The sequence below is a fragment of the Dendropsophus ebraccatus genome, chromosome 1 (genome assembly GCF_027789765.1).
Source record: "Dendropsophus ebraccatus isolate aDenEbr1 chromosome 1, aDenEbr1.pat, whole genome shotgun sequence".
In the NCBI taxonomy this organism is placed as follows: Eukaryota; Metazoa; Chordata; class Amphibia; order Anura; family Hylidae; genus Dendropsophus; species Dendropsophus ebraccatus.
The window spans coordinates 63,855,686-63,880,307 of NC_091454.1; the positions used below are offsets into that span (position 1 = coordinate 63,855,686).

Below are 24,622 nucleotides of genomic sequence, written 5' to 3' on the forward strand. Positions count from 1 at the left end.
GCGGTTTGGGGTGGGAAGATTGTGGGTACAGAGTCACTTCAAAGGGTATTAAACCTGGCCTGTGTTAAGCACTGTGCTATGTCTTTCTCCAAGTTACAGTCAGTAGGGGGGAGCCAGTCCAGAAACTTCCACTGGGAGCTTTATAGTGTAACCGTGCAGAAATAAAATGAAAATCTTTTTGGTTTCCTGCTGCCTATTGAACTAAATGGGTGAATGGTACCTAAAATACTACATGGCTTTTGACACATCGCTTGATTTCCTCATTAAAAAAAAAAAACAATGCTATTTTTTTTTCCCTGTCAACAAAACCTAAAACTTTACTATCATTAAGACACCAACATCAAAGACCCTCAGCAATCTCGACAATGAACGGGTGAAAGCACTGATTTTTTTTTTTTCTGGATACTTGACCTCTTTGCTACTGTGTGCTAGGGGAAGTGAAGGATCATTTTAGGTTCCAGAAGCAGGTCACCACTTTAAAGGCCCTATTCCACCAACATATCTGACGACAGATTATCTGCCAAAGATTTGAAGCCAAACCCAGGAACACACTATAAACAGAACAGGTCAGAAAGGAAAGACTGGATTTCTCCTCTTATCAAATGCACTCCTGGGTTTGGCTTCAAACCTTTGGAAGATAATCTGTTGTCAGACCTGTTGGTGGAATAGGGCCTTAACATAACATGGTTTTCCAGACAAAATGGATTGTTGAGCTGTGCACAAAGTAGCAGTCATGCTTACATAGGGTTTTACCTCGCTTTATACTGGTACACACCTTGCTTGTCAAAGCAGCTGCACTTGGATATTGCAGCTTTGTCCCACTGGGACACAGAAGCAAGCCATTACTGGCACTGCACAGTACATTGCAGAGAGCAAAGTGTCTGCACGTGTATATTATAAATACATTATGTATTATAAGCTTCAGGGGGCACAGTGGACATTATGAGGAGGGCTCAGTTTGGACCTCTGGGAGCTGTAGTTTTCTCATGGTAAAAAAGTCTACAGTACAATAACCTGAACTGGCAATTGGTAGATTCCATTATTAGGCTGTGTTCTCACATTCAGGTTTTTAATGCAATTTCTAAATGCAAAACCAGGAATGGAGAAATCTCAATCTTACATTTATATGTGCCCTTCACACATCATTGGTTTCTTGTTTTGTATTCAAAAACTGCATTTAAAAAACCAAAATGTGTGAACACACCGTGAGAGCGGAAATAATTGATCTTTATTGACCCATTTTTTGTAACACTTACATGCATTATAAACTACATGTACAGTTATATGCTGCCCTGGCTGATCAAAACATGTCACCCATCAACCAGCAATGAGGTGGCCCCATACTGAAAAGGGTCACAAAACTAAAATTGATCCAAGTAGTCAAGCCTGCTTCATAAATTAGGAGTACCAGCCGCTATGAGTGTGATCACTAATGTCTGTCATTTAACCCCTTTGGTAGTCTAAAAAAAAAAAAAAAAAAAAAAAAAAAAAAAATATATATTATATATATATATATATATATATATAAATTAATTTCAAGTCAACTGGCGCCAAAAAGTGCCAGTAATTTGAGATTTTTTAATAGAAATAAATTACAAGTCTTACAATACTTTTCAGCTGTTGTATGTCCTAAGGAAAGTTGTGTTCCTTTCAGTCTGAGTGCTCGGCTGCCACCTCTGTCCATGTCAGGAACTGTCCAGAGCAGTAGAGGTTTTCTATGGGGATTTGTTTCTGCTCTGACAGTTCCTGTCACGGACAGAGGTGGCAGCAGAGAGCACTGGGTCAGACTGAAAAGACAACAGCTGCCTGCAGAACATAAAGCAGCTGAAGACTTGAGATTTTTTTTATAGAAGTAAACTACAAAATCTCTGGCACCAGTTGATTAGAATTTTTTTTTTTTTGTGCTTTACCTCTTTAAGTGCCACAACCAATAGCAATTACAGTACCTGAAGCATAGCTTTGATTATGATTCTTAACCTGATCGGCGTGCAGTTGCTCCTAACAATGAAAGACCGTATCTATTGATACTGTACGATCATGGGGGAACAGTATAATTCATGAGCTCCATGGAATCAGAATGATCCAAAGTGGTTGTATACATAGTAAGGCCCTATTCACACGTCCGCAATCCTGTCCTCGCCATTACAAATATGTATAGAAAAAAAATAGTAGTACTGTGGTACCTTGGTTTAAGAGTAACTTGGTTTAAGAGCATTTTGGTTTAAGAGCTCACAGTTTTTCAAAATTGTGACTTGGTTTAAGAGCATTGTTTTGGTTTAAGAGCTTCCTGTACTGGGTGTGAGTGCGAGTTGGGGGAGGGACATGGTCTATATAGCGGGGTATACAGCACTGTACTCTGACCCAGGAAGTCTCCCTTGCCTTCCAAATCATAGCAGATCCACTTCAGGCTGGGGCTTACATCAGGGGACAGGACTGTGGAGGTAATCTCTTCATAGCTGTAACCCCTCTCTGCCCAGAGAGTGCTGCATGTATGTGCCCACATCTGCCCTGCTCACTCCTTCATGCTCCCTGCAGTCTCTGTCAGTCCTGATTGGTCCATGCTGAGCACACACCCCTTCTTCATTGATGTCATGTTACCACACAGATCTCTGACAGCAGCCCTGCTTCTCTATTCTAGCACGTTGTACTAGGCTACTGCATTATAGGGATCTGCATGTTTGTTTCATTTGTCTTACATGTTATTCAAAATATAAAATCATTATTTTTGGGGAGTGGAACCAATTGTCTGCATATCAGTGATTTCTTATGGGAAAATTTGCTTTGGTTTAAGAGTGGATTTGGATTACAAGCAAAGTCCCAGAACGAATTATGCTCGTAATCCAAGGCACCACTGTATGCAAACCTTCTTAGGGACTCCCTGCCTACTGGACCGCTAATTCCCTCCCTAACGCTCTCCCTGACCAGCAGCAGCTCTGTCCCTAATCTCTTCCAGCATATGTCTGAACAGCACTACCAGCCGCGATTTTTATATGGCAGGATCATCTGATCTGGCCAACCAATCGCGGCTATTGACATGTATGGGTCCCATGTGATCGTATAATGTGCCAAAGAGTCTCCTACATGTTTAATGGCTGAGAAATAGTGCCCAAACTTACAGGAAAGGGATGATGAGATTTCCTCGAGTATCGCGCAAAACTTGTCCGAGTAACGAGTACCCTAATACTCGAACGAATACCAAGCTCGGACGAGCATGTTCGCTCATCACTATTAATTACGTATGCCACTATGTGAGAGAACAACCTTTAAGTGTCACTGTTATAACTTTCAAAACCTAAATCAACACTAGATGTGATATAAAGCAAGTTTGCAACATACATATTTTTTTTTTCTTTAGTTATGGAAACAGAATTTCCTGTGTTCTGACTTTTTTTTCAGAGTCTTCAAAAAAAAAAAAAAAAAAAATTCATTGTTTCCCAGAGCACTTACAGAGAAGGCAGTCATGTGACTGATGGACACATTGAGCTGTGACTCTCTGTACTGGCCGGAATTCCTGTGTTGAGTCTGTTTTTATCAACCAGCACAAGTCAGAAAATCTGCCTTCAGGAGACTGGACCTGGATTTCTGGTAAGTTCAGCTTTGTTTTACAGCATAACAAAAAAAAAAATAATGTATGTTGTAAACTTGCTTTATTTCACATCTACTGTTGATTTAGATTTTATAATCTTTATAACGACAGGTACACTTTAAAGCATGATTTTTTGGAAAGAGCATTCTCATGAATGTTCATTCAGCCAATAATCAGCCTGTGTGAATAGTCCTTTATACATTTTCCTACTTCGAGTAAATCTCTTCTGTGGCTCACAAGTGCCATAAGATAGATATTTTTTTAATAGTATCCAAATCCTGCAGCAAGGAGAAAAATGAGAGAAGTGCTCAGCTGAGAACTTCTCCCTGCTTGTCCCAGATTCAAATTGATCAAAACTTTTGACACTTAAAAAACACAAAGAAAAAAAAAACACCACAACAGAAAAACAACTATAAATAACTGCATTTAGAACCAGGCACACCACACACTGTATGTAGAACAATACTTGTTACTTGTAATCGTCAAAAAGGAAATAAACATAGGCGTCTTATGCTTTACTCAAAAAGATTTACATCACAAGTGTACCAAACATTTATCACGATCTAAGGGTCACAAGAAAATGTGAAGCAGGAAGACCTGTTCTAATGCTGGCAGCCTGTTTTCTTTCCTTTTCACAGTATTGAAAGGATTTCCTGCTATTTTAGGTTTGTATGCAGCATTATAACAACATCTGGTTCCACATGCTTTCCTAGCAAATACAGAAGCAAAAAAAAAAAAAAAAAAAAAAAAGTCAGGGGTAAAAAAAAAAAAAGTTCTATCCTTGGGGTCCTGAATTGAATCTACTTTCCAAAGCTTTACCTATACACATTAAGATCACTATTAAGAACTGACCTCAACAACTGGTACAAAAGTAAGTTTGTGAAACTTCTCTATATTAGGGCTTGATACCATATACACATCAGTCTAAAGATCTTGTTTTCCTCCCACAATGTTTAGTTAGTGGGTGTACAATAACTGGGACCCCCACTGATCCCGAAAACCAAGCACTGGGCCCATCAATCGCACTGAGAATGAGCAAAGCATGGACCACTCACTGATTATTCTGGGGGCAATTTTATCCTTGTTCTTAAAGGGAACCAATCGGGCTGATATGTTTTGTGCACAACAACATGTTTGGTCCATTAAAATAAATGGACATATGAGAAGTTTGGTACAATAAATATTTTCATAAGATATATAAGAGAATGCAGCAAATCTGGTATAAAATAATGGTGGTGGGGGGGCGCATGCGGAAAGGAGGCATCTAAGTACAATTCTTACTGTGACTGGAGCAGCAGCAGACTTTCTATAATCTGCATAATTACAATTATCACATTTTACATTTCAGAATCCCATTTCTTTCAGCTTTCTCAAAAAGATCTTTGTCCTCATCAGTGCAGCTGCGATATGCCCGGTGACATTCTCCAATATTAAACATGCCATCTTTATGCATGAGTCACATTTTGAAATATTTTGCTTATTTTTCTCAGTGCCTTCACACACACACACATATATATATATATACACGAGATCACGCGGCCGTGCGTCAGTGCTAACTCACTATTGTTGTTTGTTTTCTACAAAAAGCTTGGTCTATTCCCAGGCGACTAACAAGATTAATGTAGAAGCCTTCACTGAGGAAAAGCAATTTAAATCTGCTGGAGAAGACAAGGCATTGTGTCTTGTAAGATTGGGATGGGAAAAACATAACTATTTTTTACAAGGACTGATTAGTTTTGCTGTTTACTTTGAAGCTCTATGTTAAACATCCCCATCTGAAATTGGTGGACCTGAAACTGGAATTGTCATTTTCATACAATATTGATTGCTTATTAAATTTACAAAAACAATGGATTTCACCCTAAAAGAAAGTGATAGAATCTGAAATAAGTTTTCTACTGTGTTTTAGTAGAGTAGTGATGAGCGAACTTCCAAATGTTTGGGCTTGTCAAAACCCTTGGCATTTGACTCCCGGTGGCTGAAGATAGATGGGAGCCATGGCAAGTCTTGGAAAAGATGGATATACTGTATGGCTGTATTAATGTTTTTGTGGCAGCCCTAGGGCTGCATACAGTTTCTTCAGCCACCAGGATTCAAATGCTGAGTATTCAGGTTCGCAAAGTTCGCTCATCACTCTTAAAGAGCCAAGGCTATGTTCCCACTACATAGTGATAAGCGCTAACAGCAGCCGTGGTTGTAAAATAACAGCCGGAATTAATGATCATGAACTTAATTCCAGTTGTTGTAGTGCTTATCAGTACGTAGTAGGAACGTAACCTAGATCAGCTTTAAAAAGGAGAAGTCCGGCCAACCTTTTTTACCAAGTGCTTGGGGCGGGGGGGCGGAATAAAAGAAATAACACGCTCCAGCACTGGTGGACACATACCGCCACTCCGATCCCCGGCCGCTTCTTGGTCTAAAGGCTGTATTCCACGGAACAAATATCGGCCGTATTAGGCCGATAATCGTCCCGTGGAATAGAGGACAACGATCAGCCAACATCATTCATGTCGGCTGATCGTCGCGTCACTTGTTTTTCAAACATGTTGAAAAACAAGCTACTGTGATAGCAGCGATCTGCTGGCGTCGCTACGTGGAATAGGAGCGGCGGCAGCAGACCGCCACTATCCTTTATGGGCTGCTCGGACAATCTAGCGATCACCCGGGCAGCCCCCCCACTGCAACCGCTGACAGGGCTCGTGTGCTCCTCAGACTCGGCCCGTGGAATAGGGCCTTAAGCGGGAACCTGGGTAGTGATATGTACAGTAAGTGTCGGAGTGGCATTATGTGGCCACCAGCACTGGAGCATGTAATTTCTTTTATCCTCCCCTGCACTTGCACGCTGATAATACTTATGGTCATTTATGGTAGATTCACTCTTAAGCTTCACCTAGTCAATCCACCTAATATACTATACTACAAAGTAACCAGTGGTGATTCAGTTGTGGTCAGTAAAAATTACACATAGGGGGGAAATTTGCTAAGTATATACAAATGGTAGTGTTTGTCTAAATGTTGCAAACACAATGCTTCATTTAGACTTTGCTTCTTTATAATTCCCAACATCCCACACGTACTGTAACTATTCTTTCGAAGTTAAATATCATTTACATACTGTGACTTCGCAAATTTTTGCTCAATGTGACTTCAAAATGGGACTGTACAAAGGCAGCAAAAGCCTTGTTAAGCATATACAAGTGCGTCTCAATAAATTAGAATATCAAAATGTTAAACCCCTAAAATTTATGGAATCATTACAGAGTGACTTTTAGTGATTATTTCTGTTAATGTTGACAATTTCCTAATATTTCCTGGTAGATGACTACACTTTGGTCTCAAAAAAACACAGCGGACCTACCCCAGCAGATGACATGGCTCCCCTAAACCATCAATGATTGTGGAAACTTCACACTAGACCTCAAGCAGCTTGGACTATGTGCCTCTCCACTCTTCCTCCAGACTCTGGGACCTTGATTTCCAAACAAAATGGAAAATTTACTTTCATCTGAAGACACTGCCTTTGGCCACTGAGCAACAGTTGCTTTCTCCTTGGCCCAGGTAAGACGCAGTGGCGTAGCTACCATAGAGGCAGGGTAGGCAGTTGCTATGGGGCCCTTGCAGAAAGGGGGCCCAGGGGAGAAGGTAAGAGCATGTGTCCTTCTGCTTAACCCCTTAAGTACTGCATATATATATATACACACATACATACATACACACACACAGTGCTTTGTGTAGAAGAGAGGGGCCCCTTAAAATTTTTTGTTATGGGGCCCAGTAAATCCTAGCTACGCCCCAGGTAAGACGCATGGAATACAGCTTACAGGCCATGTCCTGGATACGTCTGTGTGTGGCAGCTTTTGAAGCACTGACGCCAGCAGCCATTCTCTCCTTGTGAATCTCCTCTAAATTTTTCAATGACCTTTACTTATCTAGGCTGCAGTTTTCCCGGTTGCTTGTGCACCATTTTCTACCACACAACTTTCCATTATTATATACTTTGATCCATGACTCATCTTCTTTAGCACTGACCTTTTGCGGCTTACCCTCCTTGTGGAGTGTGTCAGTGACTGCCGTCTGCACATCTGTCAAGTCACCAGTCTTCCCAATGATTGTGTCACCTACAGAACCAGACTAATGATGTGTTTAGACAGATTTGGCAGATTTTTGAAGTCAAACCCAGGAACAGACTATAAACAGAGAATGGTTGAGATTTTACCTCTTCTCAAGTCCATTCCTGGCTTTGGCTTCAAAAATCTGTCAAATCTCTCTGTATAAACTCACCATTAGGGCTAATTCACACGTCTGAGAAACACAGCCGCGCGGCTGTGTCAGTACACTAGCACAAACTTTTAGGGTAGATTCACACGTACCGACTTGCAGCGGAAATCTCGCTGTGAGTTTTGCTGCGAGATCCGCTACGAGTCAAGGTCCTGGCAGCTCCTGTGCACACATACTCGCAGCGGTCTGAAAGACCACTGCGAGTATGTAATGCAGCCACCCCCTTAACTCCTTCATCTGCTCCCTGTATACCTTACTGGTCTCCCACACTGGGTCCCGGCTTCCTGCTCTGCCACCCAGCCGCAGCCACTTGGCTGGGCAGGAGAGCAGTAGGCCAGGACCCTGTGCGGGAGACAGGTAATGTATACAGAGAGCGGGAGTAGCGGATGAAGGGGCGGCTGCATTATATACTTTTAGACCGCTGTGAATATGTGTGCACAGGACCTGCCAGGACCTTGACTCGCAGCGGATCTCGCTGTAAAACTTGCAGCGAGATTTCCGCTGCAAGTCGGTACGTGTGAATGTACCCTTAGGCTATGTTCCCAGTAGGGATGGTCCGAACCTGCTGAGGTTCGGGTTCGTACCAACCTGAACTCTTGGCAATGATTCCCGCTGTCTGCCCGCTCCGTGGAGAGGGTGGATACAGCGGGAGGACCACTTTGAAGACTGGGATATAGCCATAGGCTGTATCCCAGTTTTCCAGGCGGTCCTCCCGCTGTATCCACCCGCACACGAACCCAAACCTCGACAGGTTCGGACCATCCTTAGTTCCCACACATTTTTGCTCAGTATTTTTCAACCAAAACCAGGGAGGGGATTGAAAACACAGAAAGGCTGTGGATGACTGCTATTTAATGGCAAATAATTGCCGTCATTAAAAACAACGGCCATTGTTTTGAAATAACGGACATTTTTTGGCATTAAATGGCGGCCATCCACTTAATTTTAGAAGTGTGTGAACATAGCCTGTGTTTTCAATCCCATCTTTGTTTGGGATGAAAATAATGTGTGGGAACATAGCCTAAAACAGTATCAGAGCGCCAGACATCATAATCACGATGCTGGGAGCTCAGAGGTCCACGCCAAAGGAAACTGTCCCTGCACGGATGTTTCTGTGGACGTGTGCATTAGCCCTAAGGATCCTTTTTAAATGCTTAGGAAGCATTTGCAGGTGTTTTGGGTTATTTATTCTACATTTCTGAGGTAGTGAATTTTGGTGGGTTCGATTATGGGTTAAAGCCATAACCCTCAACATTAACAGAAATAAACACTAGAAAATTTTCACTCTGTAATGATTCTATATAATAGGAGTTTCCTTATTTTTTCAATGAAAAACACTTAATATTCTAATATATTGAATCACTAAACATTGCATAACTTTTTTGATAAATTGCATACAGGCATAACAGCTGCACACACACACACACACACACACACACACACTAGGCAAATTACAAATTCTCCTCAGTCTATGTGAACAAGCCCTACAAACAAGACTGTATGCCACAAAGTATGTAGTTTAACCCTTTTAGGTTATTTCCACATCAGACGAGATCACTGCACAGGTGATCATGCATTTGAGAACTGAAGAAAAAAAAAAAAAAAAAAAAAACTATTCTATATGCTAGTGACAATGTTATATTTACATCAACTTTGCTGAATGCAGGTTTTTTTGTGAGAAGAGCTGTAGTAAGGGAATTTATCAATCATTTATGCCCACATTCAGGCATAAAAAGATTAGCTAATTTTTTGCGCAAACCTCAGCTTTCACAGGGATGGGAATTTACATAAGACCAAAGGCCCTATTACACGGAGCAGTGATCTGCCAAATCAGGCAGATTATCACTCAGTGTAATAAAGACAACAATCAGCTGATGAAATCAGCCGCTGGGCATGCATCACTACATGTAATTGCAACGTGCAGCCAACGGCTGATGACCATATAAGAAAAAAACTAAAAACAAAAAAACTCATACATACCTTTCCGTGCTCCCCAGTGTTTTTTTTTTGCTTTGCCCGCTCCCGGCAGCCACCAGTTCCGAGCCTCTGTATCTGAAGTGACAGGCTGCTCAGCCAATCACTGGCCGCGGCACTGTCCCGTCTCGGTCAGTGACTGGCTGAGCGGCCTGTTACTTCAGACTGGCTCAGAAGTTCCTGTGGCAGCAGCGGGCAGAAGGGAGAAATACACCGGGGAGTATGGAGAGCTTTGTCTAAGGTTTATTATTTTACACTAGGGCAAGGGCTGCACAGACATCGCTAACAATGTCGTGCAACCCTTGCTGCATGATCATCAAGCTGTGTAATAGGCATTGTAAGCGAGCGCCGATTAAGACTGGTGCTCATTTACATTAGTGATTGAGCCATCGTATGGTGCGTTTACACACAGATTTATCTGGCAGATTTTGAAAGCCAAAACCAGGAATGGATTTGAAAAGAGGAAAAATCTCAGTCTTTCCTTTATGACGTTCCCTGTTTTTAGTCTATTCCTGGCTTTGGCTTCAAAAATCTGTCAGATAATTCTGTCTGTGTAAACACACCATAAGGGCCCTTGCACACTGATGAATAGGCAAGGAATTGAAGCAAGATCCGCTCTTAATTTCCGCTTGAAATCCCTCCCATAAAATACGAACAGAGCAATGTCCCATTGTGTTCAATGGAATTTCCGCTCTGTTGTTAACAATGCAGAATTTCTGAGCAGTTTTTTGTGCTGCAGACCCGCTTTTTAATTCTCTGGGCGGATTTTGCTAGAGGAATCCTTTAGAAGTCAATGGAGGCTTAAATTCTGCTTGAATTCCGCCTGCATGTCACTCAAATTCTGTTTATATTCTATAATGGAAAGATATGTAACCCTTTTATATTTTGGACCCAAACACACACACCTGATATGCCATTTAGTAGTGGAATACAGAAAAGTTTTAAAATCTTCTTGCCTAAAGAGAGACAGAAACCCCATACAAGGGTGTATAACAGACAAGTCCCTGTTGGACTCCAGGTCTGATGACCCAGACTGACTGGTGTCAGGCTGTGTTCACATATTAGGCATCTTTTCATGAGCTATAAAACAGAGGAAAACAAGGGACCAAAAGCAAATATAGTGGCTGAAAATAAGACTCAAAATACTACGTGTGAACCCAGCCTTGGGCCATGCTTACACTTTTTTTTTTTTTTTTTTTTTTTTTTAACTTTAAGCCATAAATGGTTACATTACTGAAAGCACCAAACTGCTAAGCAAACTTTTTTTTTTTTGCTCTTATTTCAGCCATTTAAAATAAGGTGTGAACATAGCCTTATACCATATAGCTGTATGCAAACCATGCACTTACCACTATTTAAAAAGTCAATTTTTACGTTATGCGATTTGCAAGGGTGCAGCATGTCACTAATAGGGAGAATTTACATACGCATTTAATTGAAAATGTTTAAAGCAGATAAGAGTACTGTTTTTAAGCACATAAATACCATACTATTTTCTCATGATCTCGGAACCCTCTTATAGCAGTTCTAATAAAACACCCACAGGATCCAGCCATAATCCCTACTGAACGCTCTTACCTGTAGGATACTGATACATTCTTTTCTTTTTCCTGATAACACTGGATCCATCTCTTTCATGGGAATCTTCAGAAACTACACAAATCCCTCTGAATTCTGGAATCATCTTTGATTCACTAAACCACAGAAGTAAAGATAATCTATGACTTGGCTCAAAACCTCACAACTTACAATGGAAGATTAAAAGACTAAAATCAGAAACTCCAAAGATACTTGGTGGACATAGGCTTATAGCAAACACATTGTCCAGAAATCAGTGCTATCCTTTCCTGCTCAGGTGGAAAAGTGGGAGTTATTTAGCTCCCTATGAAGGCACTTGTGTTCATGATGGGACTACACGAAAACCCGGAGTCCGAACTGCAGACTGACCAATGCATATGTATACATGTAACACACTTCCTCAAAACCAGACTTTACATGCAAAGTTACCACCAGTTAGGGGTGTTGCTAATGTCATAAAAGATCAGTGGCACAGGCCCCAAGGCATATCAACCAAATTTCCATCCTTCTCCCCAATGCCATAGTGCCATAGACAAGTTTTACATGTTAGGCATAGAGGAACTAGCTCAGCAGCATACTGTCCCTGGATGGATATTACTTTTTTAATTAAATGCAGCACTACAGATCATAATGAAGAATACAACGCTGGTCACAAATAAAAAATGATATTCAGTGACTGACAGGTTATCTCCTCTGATTGTAGACGTCTTCTTTCCTCATCTCCGTGCAGCTGAGACCCCCCATGACAACCTTTCCAGATATTAGGTAGGAATTATACTAGACAAAAAAGAAATGCCAATAAATATGCCATAATTGGTGCATGGCTTTTTTTTTTTTTTGCTTCAGAAACCCTGCGGTCAGATGATATAGATGTATCTATATAATGTTGCCATTTTTTCAGGTGTTTTCAATAGAAATCCTAGAGTCACATGAATTACAATGAAAAAAAAAAAAAAAAAAAAAAAAAAGCAGTAAGAACTACTGGCATTTTTTAATCACATTTTTGTTGAATTATGAAAAAGAAATGGATCCGTTTGAAAGAATTTTTTTATGTCAGCTAATGGGAGATGGATCCTGCCCTGCAGTATGGCATACAACTACATCCGGTATTACCATCCATTATTGTATCTGTTTATACATGTCCCTATCCCCTGCGTCCCTGCAAAGTAAAACTGCCGTATGTTAATGATCCACAAGTAGGCGGTTGGCCATTTGCAGGTAGTTACGTCCCCCTGGCGGTCCTGTAATGTAATTATGCCCCTCTGGGCATGGGGGACATTATTCAAAAACCAGTGAAGGTGTGACATCATCCAAAGGTGTACCATAGCTCACATTGGCGCGCCAAAGTTCTCATAACGCCCCGCCTACAGAACAGAATGGGACTCCCTGTACTGGGCATGTGTGGCGTGGTGAGAAAATTGTCGTGCCAATTTGCGCTACAGCATGCCTTTTTTGGTTAAAGGGGTACTCCTTCCGGGAACCCTTTTTTCACAATTTTATGGATAAAGTGGATAAAAGCAATAACAACTACTTACCTCCCCAACATCTGCCCCACTCCCCCGTCTTTGGTCGTTTCCTGGTCTATGAAGGGGCTTGACAAGTGATTCACTCAGCCATTCAGCAGCAGAGGCAGGACCCAGAAGCTGAATGGCTGAGTGGGCATGCCAATGTCATGTTTCAAGGCCCATTTCAGATCAGGAAGCAGCCTGAAATGGGGGGACTGGAGTATCTGGATGTGGGCCCCGGTACTGGGGAGGAAAGTAGATGTAATTACTTTCATCCACCCCCTCCATGACGATTGTGAAAAAGGGGTCCCCAGCGGAGTTTGAATTAAAGCCGAAGTACCCTTGCTTCATCTCCTCAGGTAATCTTGTCCTAGCCGAGGGCCTGATTCTTGGATCAGCACTTTGCGATCTTGTCCGTCTCCTTCTGGTTTTCTTCAGCTAAGTATCATAGTCACCCTAAGAGAGTACTGCACTACTAGACAGGTCCCTCCTGGTAGCCCCCTATCTCTTGTAGAAGTCACTAAAGCCAAAATTACCTAAGAGACTGTTCCAGTCAAGTATAACTTATCCAAGATTTATCTCCAGTGTTTCAAAGGAAAAAACGTCGGCAATCATATTCAAGCGCAAAACCGCTTTGTCTGAACTTGTTCTTAAAGTTACCCAGTAGTGTTCCTTCAACAAGTCTGCCAGTAAAAGCTGTTAAAGTGACTGTACCACCAGGCCCAGGCTGAAGCATTGGAGGCGGGCCGACCCACCCTTAGTGGGAGGAAATCCTAGCCCCTCTATGATAGGGTTCCATTGATTCTAATGGAGTCACATCATGGAGGGGTTGGGGTTTCTTCCCACTGGGGGTGGGTCGGCCCGCCTCCAGTGCTTCAGCCTGGGCCTGGTGGTACAGTCATTTAACTGGTTAGGTGATCTGGACTCTGCAAGGGATTCCAGGGACTCCATCTACACATTTAACGGGTGTCTGTTGGAACCCAGGGAGGGCATATACCAGTCCGAGCCTAGTACCAAGTACAACACCTGTCCCTGCAAGCAACATCTAGTTCCCCTGGGTTACCACTCTAGAAACGCTTATTCAACCGATAATCGGTGTGTAAAAGTGCCAGAGATCAGCCGTCAAGCTGATCTTTTGTGCTGCGGTTAAATGTATCTGTGCTGTTCTCCTCACTTATCTGTATGTTATTCAGATGTTTTTATAACTGCATTGTTTACATTCATTCCTTGTTGTATTCATTACATGTATTCTTGCTGTGCTGCCATCTGCTGGCCAAGAGTTTAGACTCCCCTCCATTTTCGCATTTTTTGGTTCGTCCCTTAGTGGGTGTGTCTTATAGCCCAGTCTCCACGTCACTTCCTGTAGCAGGCATTCTTCATCCTGCTTCTGACTGGAGAAGTAGTGCTTGCTTGGGCTTATCAGAGTCATAATCTTCTGACCAGAAATTACAAGTGTCAGCAAGGTATCTTCTAGGAAAGCAGCAACAGCACAATATAACTACTATACCGCATCCGTGACTAAGCTGTATGTGTAGATATTAAACTACGTTCTGCTCAATTTTCTACTCTACCTGACGCTTATTCTGGTTCCTGTCTGCCTCACATGCTGGAATACAAGGTAGGAAATCTCCAGTCAAGGCCCACCAGTCAGATAAACCTTCACTCGCCGCATGTGGGGACAGAACAGTATCATTATCGAATGCACATTTCTCTATGTAAACAGGAGATGTGCGGCTGATAACAATGAATTTTAATGGCTGAATGAACAATACAGCGATCGTCTATGTGGGCTGGCGTTCATTTGTGTCCGTACACTGCCCCATATTGGGCTGTGTTAAAGAATAGAGATGAGCGAACCGGGTTCGAGTCGATCCAAACCCAAACGATCGTCATTTGATTAGCGGGGGCTGCTGAACTTGGATAAAGCTCTAAGGTTGTCTGGAAAACATGGATACAGCCAATGACTATATCCATGTTTTCCACATAGCCTTAGGGCTTTATCCAACTTTAGCAGCCACCGCTAATCAAATGCCGAAAGTTCGGGTTCGGATCGACTCGAGCATGTTCGAGGTTTGCTCATCTCTATTAAAGAACCTTTACCCAAATGGCTAAACTGCTAGGGGAATGACAGCACGATGTATGTGCAGGTACATCTTACTACACTGTGCATCCCCTGTTGTCCTGCAGGTCGCCGATGCCATTAAATTCATACAGGCTGGCAGATGGAGGCCATCATGTTGGGCTGTAACAATCACCATTTTGCTCAGCCATACTAACAGTTCACTTGAGTGTTTACTGACAGGTAGCACACTGACATGTCAGTGTCACTGTGTGCGATCTGTGGCTGCAGTATGGCTTTACAAAAGACTGCAAGACTGGGTGCAGAACAAGTTGTTTAGAACTGAGCAAATGATTTAGTACCAAAGCAAAAATTCTGAGCAGTTTCAGTACAGAGATACCACTGGACATGGTCTAACCCAGGTATCTACTTATCTTTATAACATAGTAATCATGTGGCATGTCATTCTAGATACACTATATGCTGCTATATTGCTGGCAAACAGTGTAATGGATTGTACTGTAGGCCAACAATATACCACCTAACACCTCCTGAAAAGGCGCTAGCTTTGTAATGTGTTTAATACGTCGGAAGACAGAGACTATTACGAGCTGTTATTCATGTACTACACAATTCAGTGGTGTGAATAATTCCACAGTCACAGCGTCAATGACTTTTCCTTGTAACACATTCGCACCTTTTCAGTTCAGTCTTGAACAGCACACTGAAATATATTGGAGACAAATGAAGATGTTGCAGCATGCTTATGTTTTCCTTATGTAGTTTTGTAAATCCATACCGTTTTATATTAAAAAGCAAAGTTGACATCATTCAGTAAGTTAGAAAAATATTTATGTATAAGATACTGAACATTACAGCTGAGAAAAAGATGTTAATAGAATTGGAGTTTTTGGTGTATATTGCCTCCTTAAAATGTAATACAAAGTTGGATGTCCATTTTATACCAATGAAAGATATCAATTGCCTAGGGGGGAAAAAAGAACAGAAACCCATATACAGCTTTCTAAAAGTAATAAAATATCTAAATGTGGTATCTGCATAATCAAAATGACCAAAAGAATATGGCTACAATGTTATTTATAATGCATGCTGAACGCTGTACAAACACCAACCCCCACCCCCCAAAAAGGTCAAGTTGTTGTTTTCTTTCCATCAGCCCCATCAAAAAATGTGAATATATAATCATACAAACATACAATTTGATATTTATAGGCTAAAAAACATATCAACACATATTGACACATACAGCATCAACATCGTAAGGAGGAGTAACAATTATTTTTCCATGTGATATGATGGGCCAAAAAAAGGCCAAGAAAGGCACACCTCTATATGTACTCCCAAATCATAGCATTAAAAAGATACAACCTGTCCTGCGAAGAGAAAACAATCACATGACTAAAACAACACAAACTTAGTACTTGGTACTCTTGGCGATCTACAGTGGACAAGTCTTTATAATTCTTAAGCAGTGATGCATACACTGCTGTTTGCCTCATTGCTTGCTCACTATATACGATGCGATGATAATCTGCACCCAGACCAGTGAATGTGTATGGAGGCCTAGAAGTGAGCAGCGATGGCTGGGCCCTGTATAATGATTCAGAGGTAAGTGGCAATGCTGTATGCTGATCACTCACTATACTGTTATTTGAGCACCCAGCATTCAGTACTATATGTTTTACCACTCAGTGTAGAGGAGTAGGGGGGGCAGCTTTTGACTAAATTCAATGCTCCTGGAAAAGAATATCTGCCACCAGTCATATTGTGTTTTTGCAGAAGTCCAGCTTTGTTTTTGTTTTTTTTATAAATTGTATATTGTGTATATATATATATATATATATATATATATATGTATTTATAAATGTATTAAATCAGATTAAAGAAGTATCAGTATAATCTATCATCTAGTAAGTTATACTTACCAACCCCAGTCACCCACAGCCAGTGATTAGCTGAGTGGTTGGGTTCTGCTCTCAATGGTCATCATGGAAGCATGCAGAAGAAATGTGCATCGGAACCCCAAGGAGCTACTGCAGGAGGTGTAAGGGACAAGGATAGGTAAGTATAATATTACTCCTGCCCTAGAAGTATATACAAAAAATTTCCCCAAAAAAATGATGGCGCAGATTTGAAATTGCAGATTCAAAGCAAAACTGCAGCATTAAATCTGCACCATTAAATCTGCTGCAGATGCTGTACGTGTAAACGCACCCTTAGGGTAATTATCTCAGCTCACATGATTTTATGAATGAATCTAAGGGTGTGTTTACACATTTATGTTTTTAATTGCAATTACTGAAGTCAGGGCTTGAAAAGAGGAGAAGCCAGTTTTTTCTTTTTATGTGTCTTCCATTTATTTTCAGTTCCTGGCTGTATATTCATTAATTGAAACATGTGAACACACTCTAAGTGCTACTGCTGACCATGGGGTATTCCTGACCTATAGGTTCCAGGCTGACAGACTATGATGGTGTTGTTTTTCTCGTTCAGGACTGGTGATGTGCCCATAATAGCAGAGTGTGTGGTGTCATTATGTTCTGTAATTAGTGGCCTGATTTCCGTATGCACAAAGTGTCATGGATTCCTGTTAATTATTAACAGACAGATGGGGCGCTTCATTAGCAGGATCACACAGAGAATGGAATACATAGCTCCTTTATTAACACACAAAATAGGAAGTCGCCATGACAGATGATGGAATCCTGAGTACAAGGCATAGTCAGGATCATATCCTGCCTTTAAGAAAGATAGATTGCTTTTTATGTTATCGCAGTTCTTTAATTTATTAACCATATGAAGGACAGTTGTTTGTGCTACTGATATTGTCAGCAGAGCAGCTTCAGACGAGATCACGTTTCTGCAATGAACAGAACATCGTTGTACAGAAACACAGACAATTTCTTTATTGCCATACCCTTAGTAATGAAATTCATGTATTCTTTTGCCAGACCTTCTCAAGAAGATATACATCAGTTTCCAAATCCTTCTTTGTTTAAAGGGATTGTCTACTTTAGCAAACCAATTTTTCATATCGTATTGTCAGGAATGTGCAGTGAGCCTGGTGTGAACTGGGCCTGTTTTTACTTTTTGTTTGACACACCTGGTTGCTTTTCAGCATCCTGGCAATGCAAGAGTTACACTGCTCACTGCTCGCCTTGATCGCTGCAGCTGAGCAGTGTGGTTTGATTGACACATGCCTCTGCCTGTCCGGAACCTTGAGGATAAGAGCGCCGATCCAATGGGGATCCGGACTGGGCTCTTGATCCTCATAAATGAAAGCAGAGCCAGTACTTCTCTGCTGACTATTAAGGTTCATACCCTGATCCCAGCTCCCCCTGTCTATTGCTGCTATCCCCGTACCTAATTCCTCTACTTGCTTGACTTTTTACCTGACCTCCTGCCTGCCCTTTGACTATCTGTTTGATCTCCGATTTTGTACTGCGCTGCCCGTTTGGTTCTGATTTGGCTTGTTGACTCCCCTTTATTATGTTTGTCTGTCTTGTTCTGTGTTACACTTATTCAGTATAGGGAACGTCTTTGTGGTTGTCCGCGGCTGCCTAGGGCCGATTGAGGCAAGTAGGTAGGGACAGTGGGTGGGTTCAGGCTTAGGGCCCACTGTCTCGTCTTGTCCCTACCTCCCTGTCCTGACACCTATTAGAGAATATTGAGATAAGGGTCGTCTGTTCAGGATCCTCATCTCAGAAAATGGTTGCAAAGAGATCCTTCAGAAGACCAATCCGGTCCTGTAGTATATGGACCATCATTCTGATTCAATGGGGGTCAGGCCCATTACAGTCTCATGCATGTTTGTCCCCATGGTGACCCGAACTTCCACCGGCATCGTGGTATTCACTGCAGTGGCCCTAATGACAGGTACACTTTAAATGGAGACACGTAAGGGGGCATTCATACGTTCCGTGATTATGGTCCATGCACTGTAGATGTGCTACGGACCGGAATCACGGACCACAATTAATTAAATCTTCACAGTACTGTACTGACACAGAACCATTTTGGGAAACAGAAGCTGAGCATTGATTGGTTTCTATTTATCTAAGACAAAAATGGCAGATTAATAAATTTGGGATATCCAAAATGGCAAAGCCTTTTAGGATTCTGTATTGGTTGTCGTGTTCATAAAGAAAACAAAGTAAGTTAATATACTAAAAATCTAGCAATCACATCCAGCACTGCCAAAAGACTTGTCAACTAAATGTCTTGATTATATATTATATGACAATACAAAACCTAAACTCAAATGCACAGTCACTCATTTAGATTTTTATATGATAATAATTAATCTACAGTAGATCGAAATGTTGAATTACTGCAAAATTTATGAGACTACCTTACCGTGGTGGGATGGTACACACTAGAAATGAGCGAAGCCACCAGAAATTCGTTTTGCCAGCCTCACTTTCATTTTCAGTCAAACTTATTAAGATTCGCGAATCAAATCTTAACGAATTTCAGAATTTCATTAAAACAGCCAAAAGTAGCTACAATACTGGGACTATTAGAAGGCCAAATTTGTTAAAGCTTGTTGTTGTAAAAGTGTCAAAAATCACAATTTAAAAAAGTGTGAATCAGCCAGTCAATCATCCAATTTCTGCCATTCACCTCCTGTCTCTATAGCACTCTTTTAGTCTCTCCCTTCTCTGATGTAACAGCCTGCTGCCATCCTGCTCTCTCCTTCACACACAGCCGACTGGCCACTGGCTCTGTTATCAAACCGACTTATATAGAGGGGGAGGGGAAGGTGCTGACATCTCCCCCAATCAGCCCTCCTCTCCTCTCTGTCCCTATATCACTCTGTTAGGGTGCATTTACACAGGCAGATTTATCTGACAGATTTTGACAGATTTTGGAAGCCAAAGCCAGGAATAGATTTGAGAAGAGGGGAAAATCTCAGTCTTTCCTTTATGACCTGTTCTCTCTTTTTAAAAAATCTGTCAGATAAATGGTGTAAACGCACCATTAGTCTCTCCTTGCTCCGCTCTAACTGCCTACTGCCATCCTGCTCTCTCCTCCACACACAGCCGACTGGCCACCTAAGTTACCAAACTGCCTTATACAGAGGATAAGGGGAGTTGCTGACATCACCCACAATCAGTCCTCCTCTTCTCTTTTCTCCTCTCTGTCCCTGAATCACTCTGCCTGCTGCCATTCTGCTCTCTCCTCCGCACACAGCCGACTGGCCACCTCTGTTAATGAACCGCCTTGTATAGAAGTTGTGCGGCTGCCATTTTGTTTCTTTGCAAATTTTCTTTACAAATCATCAGGAATTCGCTTTGCAGAAGGAAGCAAATTGACAGCGAAATTCGCAGTGAATCTTGACTCGCCAGATTTGCTTTTGCATTTTTTGTGTTATTGTGTTACTGCAGAATTCGCCATGTAGTTATATCTTGGGCAGATATGTTAATGATTACAGGTGTGGTATGATGAGACATTAGGTCAGAGGCTACTTTTGGGTAAGGTACCTGTATACCTCCATTTTAATCAGTGTCTTGCAAAGTCAAATGTAGGGGTGCCTTTTGATTCTTAGTGAAAACATGATCTTTATGACTCAAAATGACCTTAAAGGGGTATTCCTATATCCATAACTAAATCTAAAACATTAGGTAATTAAAAGTTAAAAAACTTAACTTAGCAATTGGTTATTACCGGACCAGACCCCTCTGTGTTATCAACAGTGGCCGAGACTGATGACTCTAGATTGTGTGCAGGCTCCCCTGCTGGTCACCTTCTCTAGAGTAATCCATCACACTGATAGCTCGCAGATCCAGCTGTCACAGTTGGTGTAGCTGATCTGAGCACATTATAGCAGAGCACAGCACAGAACAGCAGAGCACAGGCCAGCAGCCATGATGCCAGCACTAGTGCAGCACGTGAAGAGGACCAATCACAGTGAAGGAGGCCGCCTATGGAGAAAACAAGAAGTGGAGCAATCTCCAAGCCATGTGCAAGGTAAAAAGATGTTGTAAGACTGCAATATCCTTAGGAAGAAATAATATTTAACTCTAGAACATGTCTGTGGCTGTCAAGTGTCAGTGGCCACTCTGTGCCAAGAATGGTTAGGTGACTTCTCTATTATCTTTGGTCATTGCTGTGTGCAGTTATACTCAGAGGTGTTGGTTTGCTCTAAACCAAAATTCTTATTGTAGCGGCAAAAAACATTGTGATACAATTTTACATGTACTGACCATAGACGGATGCCTGACAATTAATACAATCAATAGATGTGCGTGTCCAATTACACAGCTGAATTGAGTGAGATAAGCAGTTTTACTAGATGCAGTGGTAGCTTTAGGTCAATAAAGATTTTTTTTCTATCTCCTTGTGAGTTCATGACTAGCATTTTGAAGACTTTCTTTGTTGCAGCATAACAGATTTCACTAATGTTTACATATGGCACACAGTTAAAGCGACTCTGTACCCACAATCTTACCCCCACAAACCACTTGTACCTTCAGACAGCTGCTTTTAATCCAAGATCTGTCCTGCGGTCCGTTCGGCAGGTGATGCAGTTATTGTCATAAAAAAATAATTTTAAAATTGCAGCTCGGTGCCTTACGGGCATATCTGTGCCCTAACTTTGCACCACCCCCTCCGTCCCTCCTCCCCGCCCTCTTCATCATTAGGAATGCCACTGGAACATTTACTTCTGTTTGAACATTGCACAGGTGATCCAGCTCATGTGCTGTGGTAACACAGTTGGGGAATAGGAAGCAATCTGCCTGGTGCAAAGTTAGGGGACAGATACGCCATAGGGCACGGAGCTGCAATTTTAAAATTAATTTTATATGACAATAACTGCATCACCTGCCAAACGGACCGCAGGACAGATCTTGGATTAAAAGCAGCTATCCAAAGGTACAAGTGGTTTGGGGGGTCAGATTGTGGGTACAGAGGCGCTTTAAAGCATCACTCTATGATTCCAATAAAATTTGCCGTTAAGACTATGATCAGGTCAAGGGCTGAGTTTGGTTTATACACAAATGTATGCCAACGAACAGTTTATCGGCAGGCAGGAGCGATTCGTCCCAATAATCGGAACAGGCGAAAGAGACAGCGATCAGATGACAGATGAGACCCTGCTTGTTCATTAGCTACTTACATTATTTGTACAGGCATTTAAATCATTGTTAATCGGCAACACATCTTCCCATCTAAACAGGAATGTGTAGTCCACTATGCTAAAGTAAACAGGCCGCAGCAATTGTTCCGCATGACTTATTGAGTCTTTCAAAGGTTCTGCACATCAGCACCGATCTTGCTAAGACTTGTTTGGCAAACAGCAATCTCTATGTGCCAAGCTGTGGGTGCAGGTCTTCTAAGTTGCAATAGGGTAATAAGCTCCCACCAGACTTCCGTGACCTTGACTTCTCTTCCTTCAGAACAAAATAATCAGGCATGATCTGCTGGAATTTAAAGGGCACCTGCTGCATTCACTCCCTAACTCCTCTGTCTGCCATACCATTTATCACAAGGTAGGATAAAGAAAAAAAGCGAAAGGCGGGAGGCGGCGCCTCGTGTGATACCGTAGGTACCAATGGGTAATGAAAAGATAGAAAGAGGCTCACCTTAAAGCCCCTTGGGCTTGTTGCATATCACCCCTTTATGGGGTACTGTATCCTGTTTCAACTTGGCGTCTGTGTTTCAGGGCTGCAGCTAGCTGGGAGAGACAGACCGGGATGCTCCCAAAGGGGCCCGTAGAAGTGCAGGCAAATAGCGGAAAAAAAAAAAAAAAAGTGCGTCAAACTCCTAGATGCCAGCGCTGCCTCAGAGGAATCACAGGGACGATGATGGTAATATTTAAAAGGTTTATTTAGAATACGCACAGAGTATTACGCGTTTCAAAAGCATAAGCTTTCTTCCTCAGATAGTTGTGCATACAGAGTGTAGGACAGTGGGAGTTTAAAAGGACTGAGAGGATTGAAAAAAAGGGCGCCAATCCCGCCCATTACTGTTGCTAGGCAATAATATAAACAAACCAGGAGGTACACAAACACTAATCAATACAGTTGTATACATAGAGTTGATGTAATGATAAGGCAAAAGGTATATATTACACTGCAGCTATTGGGAACTAGAGGCAGATCGCTACAGATAAATGTAATGAGATTGCAGGAAACCAAAACATGTTAGATCACTCTGGATACATTGTAACAGTGAGGACTTGTTCTGCTCAGACTGTGTGCCGAGAGCAGAGGTCACGTGAGCAGATGTGTCCAATTACAGAGGAGGTGTGGTGAGAGGGAACCAATGAGGGCACTTAGGAATGTGCCTTCAGCTTCAGACTCCAAGCTGAAGGCACATTCCTAAGTGCCCTCATTGGTTCCCTCTCACCACACCTCCTCTGTAATTGGACACATCTGCTCACGTGACCTCTGCTCTCGGCACACAGTCTGAGCAGAACAAGTCCTCACTGTTACAATGTATCCAGAGTGATCTAACATGTTTTGGTTTCCTGCAATCTCATTACATTTATCTGTAGCGATCTGCCTCTAGTTCCCAATAGCTGCAGTGTAATATATACCTTTTGCCTTATCATTACATCAACTCTATGTATACAACTGTATTGATTAGTGTTTGTGTACCTCCTGGTTTGTTTATATTATTGCCTAGCAACAGTAATGGGCGGGATTGGCGCCCTTTTTTTAATCCTCTCAGTCCTTTTAAACTCCCACTGTCCTACACTCTGTATGCACAACTATCTGAGGAAGAAAGCTTATGCTTTTGAAACGCGTAATACTCTGTGCGTATTCTAAATAAACCTTTTAAATATTACCATCATCGTCCCTGTGATTCCTCTGAGGCAGCGCTGGCATCTAGGAGTTTGACGCACTTTTTTTTTTTTCCGCTATTTATCACAAGGCAGCATGCAGGGCCGATTCTAGGGTCTCTGCTGCCTAAGGCAAACCTGTCCCGTCCGTCCGGCAACGCTAACCGCTGTCCTTAGCCACGCTCCCGCGCCGTCAGTTAGTAGCTGTAATTGCCACCGTCCCACTGCCAACGCTCACCACTGCCCCCGCTTATTGCGGCCCCCGCTGACCCGGGGCACTCACGACTCGCTGGAGGGTGATGACAGCTGCTGATGGCGCGGGAGCGTGGCGGGACGGGACAGCTGTGGCAGGACAGGTGAGCGGCTGCAGGGCTGCTGTCTGTCGCCCCCTGCAGGGGCGCAGAATCTGCCACCTGAGGCGGAATACTCATTCCGCCTCATGGCAGAAGCAGCCCTGGCAGCATGCTTTAAGCACTCCTCTCTCTCTCTCTATATATATGTATAGTGAATGTGACAGGGAAATAGTAATGGAGGTTGGAAGGGCTGGTCAGAGATAGTTACATAATTCAGTGCAGTGGGGCTTCAGACAAGATCCAGCAAAGCCTCCTGTGACATAAGAAGTTGATGCATTGTCTATGGAGAGAGGTAAGCGCTGTAGACAATACACATTTTGTAGTTCTATTTTAACCTTCCTGTCACGGATGAATTACACAAAAGCATGCTGAAACCAAAACTATTAGTGATAAAATTATACTAGTAAGTAGTATATCATGGGGTTATGAGTTTTATTTAAAGGGGTATTCCACTAAAAACATAACTTTTGATATTTTGCT

The 24,622-nt window shown here is 42.1% G+C and overlaps 1 protein-coding gene across 3 annotated transcripts in view; it reads right to left on the reverse strand.

The window, feature by feature from the left end:
* The window catches only part of PPP2R2B (protein phosphatase 2 regulatory subunit Bbeta), a 208,051-nt gene that overhangs the window by 171,555 nt on the left and 11,874 nt on the right, over positions 1–24,622 (reverse strand). The window contains exon 1 of one of the 3 annotated variants that reach the window (XM_069972076.1): positions 11,417–11,472. The exons of the other annotated variants lie outside the window; for them this stretch is intronic. Coding sequence (XP_069828177.1) covers positions 11,417–11,435 — 19 coding nt within the window. The 5' untranslated portion in view covers positions 11,436–11,472. Of the gene's footprint in view, positions 1–11,416; positions 11,473–24,622 lie in introns of those variants that run through there. 3 annotated transcript variants of the gene reach the window in all.